General features: G+C 34.8%; 1 protein-coding gene across 1 annotated transcript in view; it reads left to right on the top strand.

Annotated features, from left to right (window-relative positions):
• AHRR (aryl hydrocarbon receptor repressor) overlaps positions 1 to 14622 on the top strand; it is a 263772-nt gene that overhangs the window by 142577 nt on the left and 106573 nt on the right. The window contains exon 4 of the mRNA XM_074279204.1: positions 8209 to 8309. Coding sequence (XP_074135305.1) covers positions 8209 to 8309 — 101 coding nt within the window. The remainder of the gene's footprint in view (positions 1 to 8208; positions 8310 to 14622) is intronic.

Here is a 14622-nt window from a genome sequence, read left to right as displayed (position 1 = left end):
GCTAGATGGAATAGTAAGTTCAAGTAATAGCAACTAGGCCATTCCCCTTGGACTTTTATCATGTCCATTTCCATTTTAATGAGAGGCTATTTAGAAGCCTCTTTAGAATAGGATAATGTGCTCATAAAAGAGCTATCTTTATTTCTGGAACATACAGCTGGCTATTCAAAGAACTCTGTTGCAATAGGGGCATATTACATTGATCATGTCAATGACGGTCTCTGATGAGTAGAAACCACATGAACTAGTAATATGGAGATGATCATCATTAAGAGTTTGCCTTTTGCAATATCAATTACTTTATCATGGAATCAATTAAGAAAAAATAAGACAGATCATGTTAATCAACCTAAATTTTCCTAAAGCCAAATTTCCTTTTTTTTCCTCCAGATTTCACAAGGCCCCATGCTAGTGAATAATATGATAAAAACAATATATTCTAAAGGCACAGATTCCTACTTCCAAATTCAAACCTACCTCATAGACTCATAATTATAATTTTATGTTATTATTACCCTTATGTTATTATCATTTGTTATATTATTATTACTATCATGTTATTATATTATGGTATTATCATTACAGGGCACAGTCTTGTAAGACAAAGCCCAGGAAGGTGTAAGTCCAATAAGAGTAGAGCTTCGTGACAAATGCTCAGAATAAAAGACGAGCTTTTAAAGTTATATAGGGGATGAGAGGAAGAAAAAGAAGGAAGGGATAGGTTTAGGCTTAAAAAGGACATAGTAATCAACAGTAGAGAAAAGCAATGTTTTGCTTACTAAGGAAAAGGGCTGGACTAAATAGCCTCTGAAGTCGGTTCCAACTTTGAGATTACATAATTCTGTAAGAACAATTTGTAGCTTGGAAAGGGAAAAAAATAGTTATTAATAGATAATTGAACCCTAAGAAAAATGAGCATTAATAGTCAGTCAATAAACATTTATTAAGGACAATACACTATCCTAGACACTGGGGGTACAAGGACAAAAAGGTTTGCAACTCAGGGAGCTGCAGCATCCTCTCAGGAGAGACAATATTATGTGTACATGTGTGTCTATATGTGTGTCTACATATACATATACATGTCTATCTATCTGGATATACATAAGTGTATATATATACATATATATATATATACAGAAATATATAAAGTAGAAGGTAATTTTGGATGGTAGAGTTATGGGGAAACCATTAATGACTGGGAGGATTAGGAAGGATTTCACATAGAAACTAAATTCTTGAAGGAAATTAGGGAGTGCAAGGCATATAGATGAGGAGGGAGTGCATTCCAGACTGAGGGAACAACTAAAGCAAAGACATGGAGAAAAAAAATGGCAGATTCCCCAAAAGTCCAGTTTGGCTATACTATGGAATGGTCTTTGGGGAGTACATATATGTAGCAGGAGACATGATGTGGCTCATGATCCATCAGACAATCAAGAGAGATCACAGAAACCTCAAGAGGGGATGAGTATCCAAGAGGAGAATTCTGCAGAAGTGGATGAGAAGTTTGAGAACTGAAAAAAGGCTACTATATGTGACAAATGGCCAAAAGATAAATATTTAACTGCTCTTATAGTGTGGATGAATCACATCCTAAGGCATGGTGAATGCAAATGCCAGATGCTCTAAGTAGACAGTATTAAACTTGGGGCCTATAGATTACAAAAAGCAGGCAAAACTCCTTATTATAACTGATCCAGATTAAAATATAATTGTGAAATAAAAAAATAAAAGGAAAATAAAATGTACTGCTATTTTGTGGTTTTCTAAGTCAATTTGTGGCTGTAGGGATCAGGGATTTTTTTCTATTTAAGTTTGACACTAATACTATAAGGAGTGGGAGTAAGGAAGATCTTAATTTAAATCCTACCTCACATTAGATATGTACTAGCTATGTGACCCTGGATAAGTCACTTAATGTTTCTTTATCTGTAAAATGGAGCCCCTATCTCATAGGATAGAGATTTTTGTAAAGTATTCTCCAAACCTAAAAGCACTATCTAAAGGCTAATCATTATTGCTTATTTTTATTAATCCTGGAGAGCAATGGGTAGATGCTGTCCTCTTTGACATTTATTCCTGGGGAAAAATAAGAATATGTTTTTGAAGGAGTGGTTAGTGAGACTTAGAAAGAGAAGTCGGCAAATTATTGGTTATAAGAATGGCTCTCTGGGAGGGGAAAATTTAGGTAACGTAAAAACAAAAATATCAATAAAAGTTATTTAAAAAAAAAAAGGAAGAAGAAATGGTAATTACTACAGCCCATTGTGGTTTCATTAAAAATGAGTCATACCAGACTAAATGCACTCATCTCGCTTGTATAATGAGACTAATAGGGGAATTTTGTAAACACAATATAGCTAGATTTCGAGAAGGTATTTGACAATCTCTCTTTACAACTTGTTAGAAAAGGTAGAAAGATGCAAACTGAATGGTAATATAGATAGATTTGAAATTGATTAAAGTCCTTAGCAGATGTAGACATGGTCATTAGAACAGTCAGCATTGCATATCTGGTGCAATTGGAGAAGAAGGAACTGTTGGGGCTGAGATTTGTTATGGCAATGAACAGAACTACTACCCAGAGCAAGTATATGTTGCCACACTGAATACAATGGTTAAGATGGGCCTCCATAAGCCAATTAAACAATACTGTGACAGTATTGATAGGTTGTATTCCGGTGTTCAATTGTAGCCACAATTCCCTCATTCTCTAGGGGCAAGGCAATCGCTCCCAATCTCTTCCTAATTGGTAATTATAATAACTGCTACTGAAACAGGAGAGCATCAGGACATTTGTTGGCTGAAGCTGGTGCTTCTGATATTGGCCAATTTAGTTCTGAGAGAGTCAAGATAGAAAGGAAGTGGTGGACATAGGTATCTTGGGAAGAGAGTCTTGCAGCAGTGCTACAGAGCTGTAATCTGTTCAAGAAGCTAATTCAGGGTTTTAGGTCATGCTGTTGATGATGTTTATCAAATTTCTAGATGATACTAAATTGGGATCACTAATTCTTTGGATGAAAGGACTGGTATCCAAAGAGAACTAGAGTAATGGGCCAATTCTAAAAAAAATTTAATGCAATAAATGCACAGATTCAATGAATGAAATGCACAAATGCAGAATGGAGTTGATATAGCTAGAAATCAAAGAGACTGGGAGTTTAAATAGATCAAGAATATGATATGAGTCAGTAGTATGATATAGAGGTCAAAAAATCATACAACAGTTTTGGTCTCATGGTGTCCAGAATGAAGGATGTGATATGTCTACAGCATTCTATCCTGGTCAATCCACATTCAGAGTCTTATATTCATTTTTGAGTATCAGACAAAGAGCATAGTGAGGGTAAGGACAACAGAATGATGAAGGCTGAAAACATAACATATCAATTGAGAGAATTGGAACTTCGTAGGTGAGAGAAAAGTTTTAGTGGGTACATAATCAATGTCCACAAATATTTGAAGGATCTTTGTTTGGAAGAAAACTTGAGGAATAATTGGCTAAAAGGAAGGGAAAGGGTTGTGAGCAAGCATCTATATAATGTCTATTCTGTGTCAGCCATTGTGCTAAGCACTTTTATATTTATATACTCATTTGATCCTTAAAAAACCCTATGAAGTTGGTACTATAATTATTTAGATTTTACCATTGAGGAAATTGATACAATCAAACGTTGTATTATACAGATAATATGTGTCTGAGGTCACATTTGAACTCAGGTCTTCTTGACTTTAGACTCAGTTTTCTATGCAGGAAAAATCAACAGAGGATTGAATTTGGATTTGGGAAAACTAGCTTCAGACACTGAGTGACTTTGGGTAGATTCTTTAACCTCAGCTCCTCATCCATGAAGATGGATTGGGTAGTATTCTAAGGTCTCTTCCAGTTTTCAGTCTATGAATAGTGTAGGTAGTATTATTGTCCCATTTTACAGATAAGGAAACTGAGGAACAGAATTTAAGTAACTCCTGATTCTGAGTTCATAGATTACAAGATTATACTTGCACTGTTAGGGGACACAATACATAGAACACTGGGTTTGGAATCATGAAGACTCATCTTCTTAATTTCAAATATGGCCTTAGACACTAGTTGTGTGACCCTGGACAAGTCACTTAACCATGTTTGCTACAATTTCCTCATCTGTAAAATAAGCAGGAGAAGGAAATGGACAAATCATTCCAGTATCTTTGCCACCTTTCCCCTTCCAAAACACACACACACACACACACACACACACACACACACACACTAACCAAAATAGGATTGTGGAGAGTTGAACTCTACTGAAATGATTGAACAATAATAACAAAATAATTCAATTGGTAATTAAATTAGAAATAATTGAAAAATTAGAAATAAAAGTTGGAAGGCAGAGTTAGTTCAATACAAAGGGGGTTTTCCCCTTTCAAAATTAGACTTTCTTATATAGAATTAAGGCTTTAAGTTATCTTGGTTAAAAACACTGCCTTGATGTTTCCTCTGGCTTTTTTATTTTAGTATTAAAACTCTTGGCATTTTCCTCAGTTCTAATAGCATTTGCAACTAAGGACCCTGTACTATTTTCATGCTTTGGGTCTAACTTTTCTATGACAACTTTCTCATTGTTTCCCTTTCTCTTAATTATAAACCGTAATGATGCTGGTATATGTTTAACAACCAGCTTTCTTAAAAAAAAAAAAAAAAAAAAGCACCCACAACATTTATTTTATGTTTAATCTTCATTATTAATATTTTGTCTATCACTTTCTAAAAACCTAGATAATGAACAGAAATATAAATCAAGATTTGATTTGTAGTGTTTACCAGTTTCCAAGGTGCAAACGTTCACACTGAAAATTTAACAACTGGCTTTTGCAAACTGGTCTAGGTCAGTTCCAGTATATCTGGATCATAGAGATTGTGAAATTATGAGAACCTGTAGAGATTATGAGGAGCTATATGGTATAGTGGAAAGAGCATTGAATTTGGAGCCTGCAGTACAGACTTTAATACTTATTATGTGTGGATTTCAGAAAAATTGTATAAGTCTCAGTTTTTTCACATTTCCAGTGAGACTAGTAAATATTTCTTGAATTATCTAACTCAGGTGGTTGTGAGAAAAGACATTTTTAAAGTGTTTGAAGTGGTATGAGCAGACTTGGACCCCTTCAGCAGAAGAGGAAGTAAGGTACAGATAGAAACCAGCAATAACTGATGAATTCATGGGAGTAACTACTAAATACAAAAGGAATTGTTTTCATTCATAAATACATGGCTATGAGGGGCAGCTAAGTGGTACAGTAGATAGATCACTGCCTTGGAATCATGAATCCCAGAGTTCAAATTTGCCCTCACATGCTTACTAGCTATTCACTTAACTCCAGTTGTCTACAAAATAAATTCATGGATTTTTTTTCACTCTCTATTTATGTATTTATAAAACTCTATTTAATCTTTAGAACACCTTGCAAGCATCCATGTTAATGAGTGCTAAGATAAATTTGTAGTCAAGAGAAGTTGGTAGGGTCCCTCTTGGAGCCCATATATGTCATTATGGCATGTCCTGAATTAGGACAAAAAGAGATCCAGATATTAACAAGTTGGCACTTGTCCTTGTTATATAATTTGTATTTTCTCTTGTTTAGTCATTTCATTTGTGCTGACTCTTTGTGACTCCATTTAGGGTTTTTTTGGCAAAGACACTGGAGTGGTTTGTCATGTCTCTCTCCAGCTTATATTTATAGATGTGAGGAAACTGAGGTAAACTGGCAGGTAAATGACCTGCCTCAGATCACATAGTAATTTGAAATGATATACAGTCAGGTCTTCCTGATTCAAGTTCTGATGTTCTATTCAATGTGACACCTAACTGCCCAACAAATCTTAAAGCACAATGTAAATGTTAATATTATTATAATCATAGTAATATATAGTATTTTAAGGTGTATTGAGGGCATTATATGTTTTATCTGATTTGTTCCTCATAATAGCTATATGGGGTAGTATTATTATTGTCCCCATTTTACAGATAAGGAAACTGAGGACCAGAAAATTTAAGTAACTTCTGATTTTGAGTCCAGTATCCTATTCACTGTACTATACTTCTTCCATACATGACATGATCTGCATTGAGTATTATCACATTAAAACCCTTGTCCTTTGACTATTTACTTTTGATGCTGTCAATGACCTTCTTCTGATTATTCTCTCCTCTCTAAGTTTTCATGAAAACTATGCACCCCTGGATCTTATTATACCTATATCTTATTATACCTATCTGACTGTTCTGTGAGGGTCTCCTTTTCTGGCTCTATTTCCAGTCCATGTTCATTCCTCCAAGACATTGTTCTGGACTCTCTTTTCTCTCTTTGTACCATTTTTCTTATCTCTATATACACTTTTCCATGGGGACAGCTAGATGAAATGCCCAGATTCAGTGTCTTATTTGTGAAATAGCCAGGAGGCAGGTGTCACTGGCTTGGTGATCTCATTAGTTCCCATGGGTTCAATTGTCATCTTCATGAGCTATATATATCTAGCCTTCTTCTCTCTTCTAAAGTCCAGCTTCACATATTTTGGATGTCTCAAATTGGACACCCCATGGGTATCTCAAATTCCCTAAAAGAAATCATTATTTATTTATTTTGTACCCTCACACCTTCCCTTCTTCTCAACTTCCTTCTTCTTTTGGAGGGACCATTATCCTTTCAGTATTTAGGATAATAATTTTTGTGATTTCTAAGTCATACTCACACTAGCCCCCCATAGCCAACCAGTTGTCAAGTCACTGTTGCTATCTTTACATTGTATATATGCATGTATATATCAGTGTAGATGAATGGGCATATATATATATATATATGCATGTATACATAATATAGACATGTACATATTCATACATATGGACCTGTGTACACCTATAGATTCATATTCATAAACTCATACACCCACATACACATATATAACATGTACATATATACATGTAAACAAACACACATATAACTCTCATACAATTTTTTTATTTACTCATACAATTGCTCCCCTGGTACAAGTTCTCATCACCTTAACTCTGTACTATTGCAATAACATTTTTGTTAATCTGTTCGTGTCCCTTTTACTTCTAAGAACAAATGTAAGATCCTCTGTTTGGTGTTTAGAGCCCTTCACAGCCTGGCTCTCTTCTCCCTGTGTAGCTCTTTTACTCTACTTCCTTTCACACACTCCATGATTGGTTACACTGATCTGCTTGGTAGATCTCACATCCAACACTACATCTTCTATCTTTGCCTTTTTCCTGGCTTTTTCCAATTCCTGAAGACTCTCCCTTCCTTCATCTACCTCCTGGCTTTCTTGATTTTTTTCACCACATCCTTTCCAGGGCCCCTTTCCCTCTGAAAATTATCTTCCATTTCTATAGCATATGGATATCATGCATGAACAGGGCTATTTAAATGTTTGTGTGTTAATTTTCTCACTAAAATACGAACTCTCTGAGGGCAGAGGTGGGTTTTGCCTTTGTTTTTACCTTTATCACTATCAAATAGTGAGTGATTTGTAAATGCTCGACTGACTGACTGACTGATACCCTGATAAATTGGAATGGGAGTCTCACCTTTTTATACATGTTTCATCACCACACAAAAATTGTGTTTGAGTTATAACTATTGGGTGAATTAGTCCTAATTTTCCATTGATGTTGAGAATCAAAAGGAATTTCTTGTGTTTTTATATGCTTTAATATACAAAAACTTTAAAATTTTCTTCAGCCTAGGATGGCATAGTTTGGGTAGTGATATGTAATAAGAACCACGAAAATCAAAATTGCAGCTTTAAAGAAACAACATTAAAATATAGTGCACTGGACTGACTAAAGTTTTCTAAGACAAACTGAATCAAACTTAGTTAAATATTGGGTCGTTCTGTCTTTCTTTGGTTGCTGACTGTGAGCCAACACTAACTGGGTTGAATTATATAAACTGCAAGGATTGGGTAACATATTTTTTTCCTTGAGTTTTCCTGTACCTATTCATTTGTTTGTTTTATTTTTTGATAAAGAGGATAACAGTGGAAAAATATCATTCATTAAAAACAATGTTTTACAACCCTTGGATTACTGAGGAAGTCATTCTACCCTGTAAATGTGGTTCACTTTCTTGGGCCTAAGACAGGGGAGATGAATTGATTGAGATCATTGACATATTGCTACATCTCTTCTCTAACAGCAATTCAGGAGCAACACTTTAGGACCCATGGTGACCACCCAGTGAAAGAAGATCACCTCCCCACTGGAATTGCCATGCCAGAAGGGGGACTCTTGCTAGAAGTGAGTACATGCAATTTCCCATTTATTTTGCCCTCCAGAATCAAATACAAGATGCTGTATGTGGCATTCAAAGCTCTATATAACCTAGTCCCTCCCTACCTTTCCAGTCTTCTTATACCTTACTCCTTGCCATATACTCTTGTATTTAGTGACACCAGCCTCCTGGTTGTTCCATGGACAACACAGTCCATCTCTAGACTCTGAGTATTTTGTTGTTATTGTTGTTGTTATTTATTTCTCATGTCTGGAATGCATTTTCTCCTCCTGACTTCCCTGGCTTTTTTTAAGACTCGGCTAAAATCCTATCTTTTACAGGAAGCCTTTGTTAATTCTTCTAAATATTTTCTCCTTTTTAGTTACTTCCTATTATATTATATCATGAATAATTATATATTACACTATAGATTCTATAATATATCATATAGTAATATAATATATTACATATCATAAGATACACATGTCACATAGTAATATAAATATGCATATATCATAAAATACATAAAACATGATATATACATACATATATGTGTATGTGTATTTGTGTTTGTATATATATTATTTGTATGTATTTATTCTTGTTTCCCCCACTAGAAGACAAGAACTATTTTTTGCCTCTTTGTATATTTCCAGCACTTAGCACAGGACCTAACAGATAACAGCCACTTAATAAACTTTTATTGATCTACTAATGAAATACAAACTCTTAGCCTGAAATCAAGGCTCTCCACATTATAGCTCCTGCTTATCTACCTTTTCCACGTTATTTCATATCACTCCCTTCATGGCCTCCACATTCCAGCCCAACTAAACTACTGATTGTTTTCAGAGCTGGATATTTCATCTCCTTCCACTATGTTTCACCACGACAATTAACAAACACTTCCTCTTCAACTTAAGCTTTTTTCAGGGCCCTAGTATTATCACTTCTGTCCCCAAACTTTTCCTGATATCTTCCTTAGAATTGTTTTTACATATGTTAAATACTATCCCCTCTCTCCCCCCATTTCCATCCTTCCTGAAAATGTAAGTTCTTTGAGGACGTGGAATTGTTTTGTCTTTGAATCTTTAGCACCTAGCACAGTGCCTGACACATAGAAAGAGTTTTAAGAAATGTTTGTTGAGCTGAAACACAGAGATATTTGGCAGCCAATATAACTTTTCTCTCAGACTGCACTAATTTAGTGGTCATTCATAAAAACTCCATTCACTTAACTTTATTCATTAAGAAAATGTGTCAATTTTATTTTGTTTAATTTTTTTTTTAACTCATGCCCAGCTCTTTGTGACCCCATTTGGGGTTTTCTTGGCAGAAATAGTAGACTGGTTTGTCATTTCCTTCTCCAGCTTATTTTATAGTTGAGGAAACTGAGGTAAACAAGGTTACATGTCACACAGCTACTAAGTATTTGAGACCAGATTTGAATTCAGGAAGCTATGCTATAAAGTAATGAAATGGTTTTTTTTCTGGAAGCTAATTTTCAGAAAAGGAGTTCTGAAATGAAATTGATCGGTGGCAAAATTGTTGGAATAAGTATAAAGTGGTACTTTAGGACAAGCAGCGGCATGGGAGAGTGCTAGACGTGAAATTAAGAAGAATTTAATTCACATCCTATGAATGGGAGTGATGGAGCTGTGGACAAGTCCTTTGCAAGGCCTGGGGTCAGGAAGACTCATCTTTGTTTCAGAACTTTACTTATTGAGATTAGTCTTGAACCTTCCCCAGCGAATCTGAATCATTGAAGTTTTATTTACTTATCAAGATTGGATCTGTTCCCTTCTGGTCTGAAATCCAGTTGTTCGCATTTCCTATCATGCAAAAGAATTAGAGGGTATAATCCATGGTAATGTTTTCTAACTTTGCCCAAGTTATTGTTTGTACAATAAAAGCACATGAATTAGGATCACTGTAGTGCTGGAAGAGGTCCAGGGAAAACCTTTACAGTTATTTAGTAATTTATTTTGTTTTCGTCTTTATGACTCCTTAAAGTCTCAGCAGTAATTTAATTAGAACACAGTTTAACATTAGTGGTTTTGTTTAATGGAGTGAAAACTTAAGGACTAATTTCTTCTGACCCAGGATATTTGCAAATAACTCTCAGAAGAAAATAGGGTCTTAACTGGAGTGTAGTAAAAAGAGTGACAAATGTGGAGTCAGAGGTTTTGGGTTTGAATTTGGCCTCCAGACTTTCTAGCTGTATGAACTTGGTCAAAATGTTTAAATATTCTGATCGTTGTTTCCTTCATCTATAAAATGGGGCAAATACTATTTATACTAACTACCATGTGAGAATTGCATGAAACTACATGAAAAAATGATGTGTATATGTCTATTGCTACATATATGCTACATATTATTGTCATCTCTGCTATATAGTCGAAATCAGCTTAAATGAGTGAACAACAAATGGTGAAGGAAAAGGCATATTAATGTCTGGAGGGGAATTCCGGTTAATAAGCACAGTATTTTAGGATTTCCAGGCAGAGCAGGATGAGCATAAGCTCAGAGAGACAGTTGTCTCTTTCAAACCTCAAGAGAAGAAAATTTCACAAGATCCCTTGGCTCCTTGTTAGAGTTACCTCTGACCCCTAATTTAGATCTAAGCTGCTACCATGTAAGCCCATTCCCCATTGCCTCTCCTCACTGGAGAAAAGCCATGTTCACTAGGAATCAAACGTTTGCCTTTTTCTAGCCTGCCCTCCAAGAGCCCATTTCCCCAAAGATGAATCTGGTCCTTCAATAAATGGCAAAGGCCCAAATACTCTGTCCACAGAGAGGCAGCCGGACAGAATGATTGAAGACTTGGGTTCAAAGTCCACCCTTAACACTTATTGGGCAAGTCACTCTCCTTTTCAGGATCCCAGTCCAGAAATGTTAAACTGCAAAGGAGGGTGGGCTAACCACATTGTATCTAATAATTGAAAATATGGCCTGAAGCTGAATAACATGGGAAATGTTGGGAAATATTTAGCAAAATACATAAAAAACATAATAGAACATAATGTTAATATGTGGTTTTCTGAGTCAATATACAGCCCACAGGGATCCTTCAATATGAGTTGAATTTGATACCTTTCAATGCTTTTAATAGAAAAAATGCCTTGCCCTACACTGTAGAAATCCCAGGTCAAGTTTGAAAACAAAAATTTATGTATACCTCATTATACCCAAATTAATAAAGAATTTACTCCTATTTGAACTCACAATTATAGGATCCTTACAGTCAGATAATCTGAAACAATGAGCTCAGACTTATCAGATCCACAGTCTATTCTCAATTCCTTCCTACCAGATGTCCACATCTCTTATCTTTAACTCCCCTCAGGTGAAGAGGCCAGAATTTAAATCCCACTGGGTGTGGCTGTGTAGATTTTATACTTAACTTCATATTACTTTTAGCAAAGTCATCCAGAGACTTTAATCTCTCTTCACAGTATCCATTGCTCCAGAACTCTTTGAGCTTCAAATTGCTTGCATTGGTGTGAATGACTTCATGTGCCTTATAAATTCTATCTGGTTCCTTTATTATTCAATCTTGGCTCTCCATAATCCCTTTTCAGATTTTTGAATCATCCGTAATACATTTATCTCATTGACTATGAACTCAGGCTTTCAAGTATTCAGGAATGGATCAAGAGCTCTGGCCAGGAACAGACTCCACTCTTTTTTCCCTCTTCCTGTATTTTGGTTAAAATTAGAAATCTGAAGAATTTCTTTCTTTCTTTTCTTTTTTTTTTTTTTTTTTTCTTTTCAGGGCTTATTAAATTTCAGTAAGATCATTCCACGGTTTTTTGTTTTTGTTTTTGTTTTTTGTATTTGAACTGCCAACTGTTAGAAACACCTAAAGCCTGAAGCCTCTTCAAGTTTTAGTAGTTATGGTGGCTCCCTGTGAGAGAGTTCACATCTTTGTTCAAATTGCTTTCAGTTGCTTGAAAGTAGTGATTTGGCCAATAAAGGTCCCAGAGAAAAGGTAATGAAAGATATCTTTCCTTTTCTAGCTAAGAGTTAGGGGAAAATGAGGATATAATATTGAATTGTATATTTTGTTATACACAACCTCTGCGGTTGATATTTTTGCTTATTTGTTTTTCTTGTTCATAAGGGAGAATTCTGTCTATAGGGATTTAGGATAAGAAACAACTGTGGTATAAAGATAAAAAAAAGTATGAAATTAATTTAAAAAAAAAAAAGAATGGTTTAAGTGGAACTCTCACATATTCCATCATTAGTCATCTATTTCTGGCACTATGTACATTTTCATAGTAGATAAGGATGATTTTTAAAATTTACATTAGAGGACTGATGAAATAGTCACTCAGGCATGGCTCCCCAAAGCACAAATTTTATAATAATGACTAATACTTAAATCATTTTTTTAAGTTTTGTTAAGCACTTTTTCATATATTATCTAATTTATTCCTCACAACAAGGCTGTTATGTAGGTGCTTTTATTATCTCCATTTCACTGATAAGGAAACTGAGACAGAAAAAGCTTTAATGACTTGCTGCACCAAACTCAAGCTATCACAGGCTAGCTTAGGAAGGCTCTAGTCAAATTGCATTCTATTCTGTATTTTTGAGCTGCCACCAGCAATTTTTAAATTTTTTATTTCATTTCTTCCAATTCAACTCAATAGATATTTGTTAAATGTCTACTTTGGGGAAGCAAAAAAACAAATAGATGAATAAAGCATTTCTAATCATTAAAGATCTTATGTATAACTGCAGATATTTACAAACATTTGAGATGGGAGAGAATTGGGGGAAAATCAATAAATTGCCAATGGTAGCTGTACAGAGCCAGTAAGAAAACTAAAGAGTCTAGAAGGTTGAGGTGAGGAAAACAAAGGATCTTCCAGGAATGTATCTATGGAAAAACTGAGAACTGATAACTAGAATGTCAGATTGAGTAAATAGTATGTAAGTGTATATTATTTGAAAATTATAGAGAAGATATTTTCAAAGAGCTTTAAACCTCAGGCTGTTCGCCTTTTATCCTAAAGAAAATAGAAATTCTCTGCAGATTTTTGTAGCAAGAAAATGGCATGATTAGATCTTCACTTTAGATCTTTCTCAGCTATATGGAAGATGAATCAATGAGGAGAGTGACTGGAAACAGAAGGAACAATTAGAATTATGCTTCAATATTCCAGTAGGAAGGTGATAAGGGCCTGGCATAAGAGAGTGAATATGTAAATGGAGATAAGGAAATAATATGTCAAATATTCTGGAAGTAGACTGTTCAGGACTTGGCAGCTGGTTGGATATGAGAAGTGAGGGAGAAGGAAGAATTAGGACTGATTCTAAGGTTCCAAATCTAGGGAATTGTAAAGTTGGCAATGTCCTCAGCAGAAATAGAAAAGTTTGGAGGAGGAATAGATAACCCTTCTTTAAAATGTGTTTTTAAAGTATTTTACATGATAAGTTTTGGGTATATTGATTTTTATTAGTTTAAATCAGCTTTAAGTGTCTCACATATTTTATAAAGGTTATCAAAACAGCATGATGAATGGGGTTCCAGTTCTGTTTTGAGGATTGTGCTAGGTACATGATGAGTGGTATAAAAGGGAACATAAGATACAATTTCTTCCTTGGAAGACGTTGAATTAGAAAGATAAGATACTTCCCTTTCTCTTCCTCCCCCCCTTCTCTATGACTTTTTCACCCTCATAAAATTTGTTTACTAGGCAATATATAATAAACATAATAAAGAGTTAAGCCAGATCACAAATTAGAAGTGACTTAGAAGTCATATGTCACTTTCTTATAAACAGATGGGGACAATGAGGTTTGGACTTGTCTAATGACACCTGTGTAGTAAATGGCAGAGAAAGGAGTTGAACTTATTATATACTTTAACAGTACAGAATTTCTAGCCATTAGCTCAGCTGCCACTTACAATATATTAAATAACTTACTGATAAGGGAGTCCCCATTGTTCAGTACCTTTTTTATTCTTATTTACACATCAGTTGGAACAAGTTTGGATTTCTGATCTCTAAGTACAAATATAATTAGAAGTAGAAAATGAGAAGAGGAGAAAGAGTTATGATAAATGCACTAATGGAAGCACAGTGATAGCAGAAAGTGTCAATCTGATAGGGAAAACACAGAAAAACTACCAAAAAACTGACAAAAAAACAAACAAAAGCACAGCTGTTTATAGTCCCATCAGTTGTAGACCCCTCATTATTATAGAACACTATCACCGTATTATAACATAGTATAATAATTGATGTTCAGAATGATGATCTTCAACCATTAAGAAAAATATATTCAGCATACTCTTAAGAAGATGGAGAATCATATAATCTT

The sequence above is a fragment of the Sminthopsis crassicaudata genome, chromosome 1 (genome assembly GCF_048593235.1).
Source record: "Sminthopsis crassicaudata isolate SCR6 chromosome 1, ASM4859323v1, whole genome shotgun sequence".
NCBI classification, from domain to species: Eukaryota; Metazoa; Chordata; class Mammalia; order Dasyuromorphia; family Dasyuridae; genus Sminthopsis; species Sminthopsis crassicaudata.
This window is presented reverse-complemented; position numbering and strand designations above follow the sequence as displayed.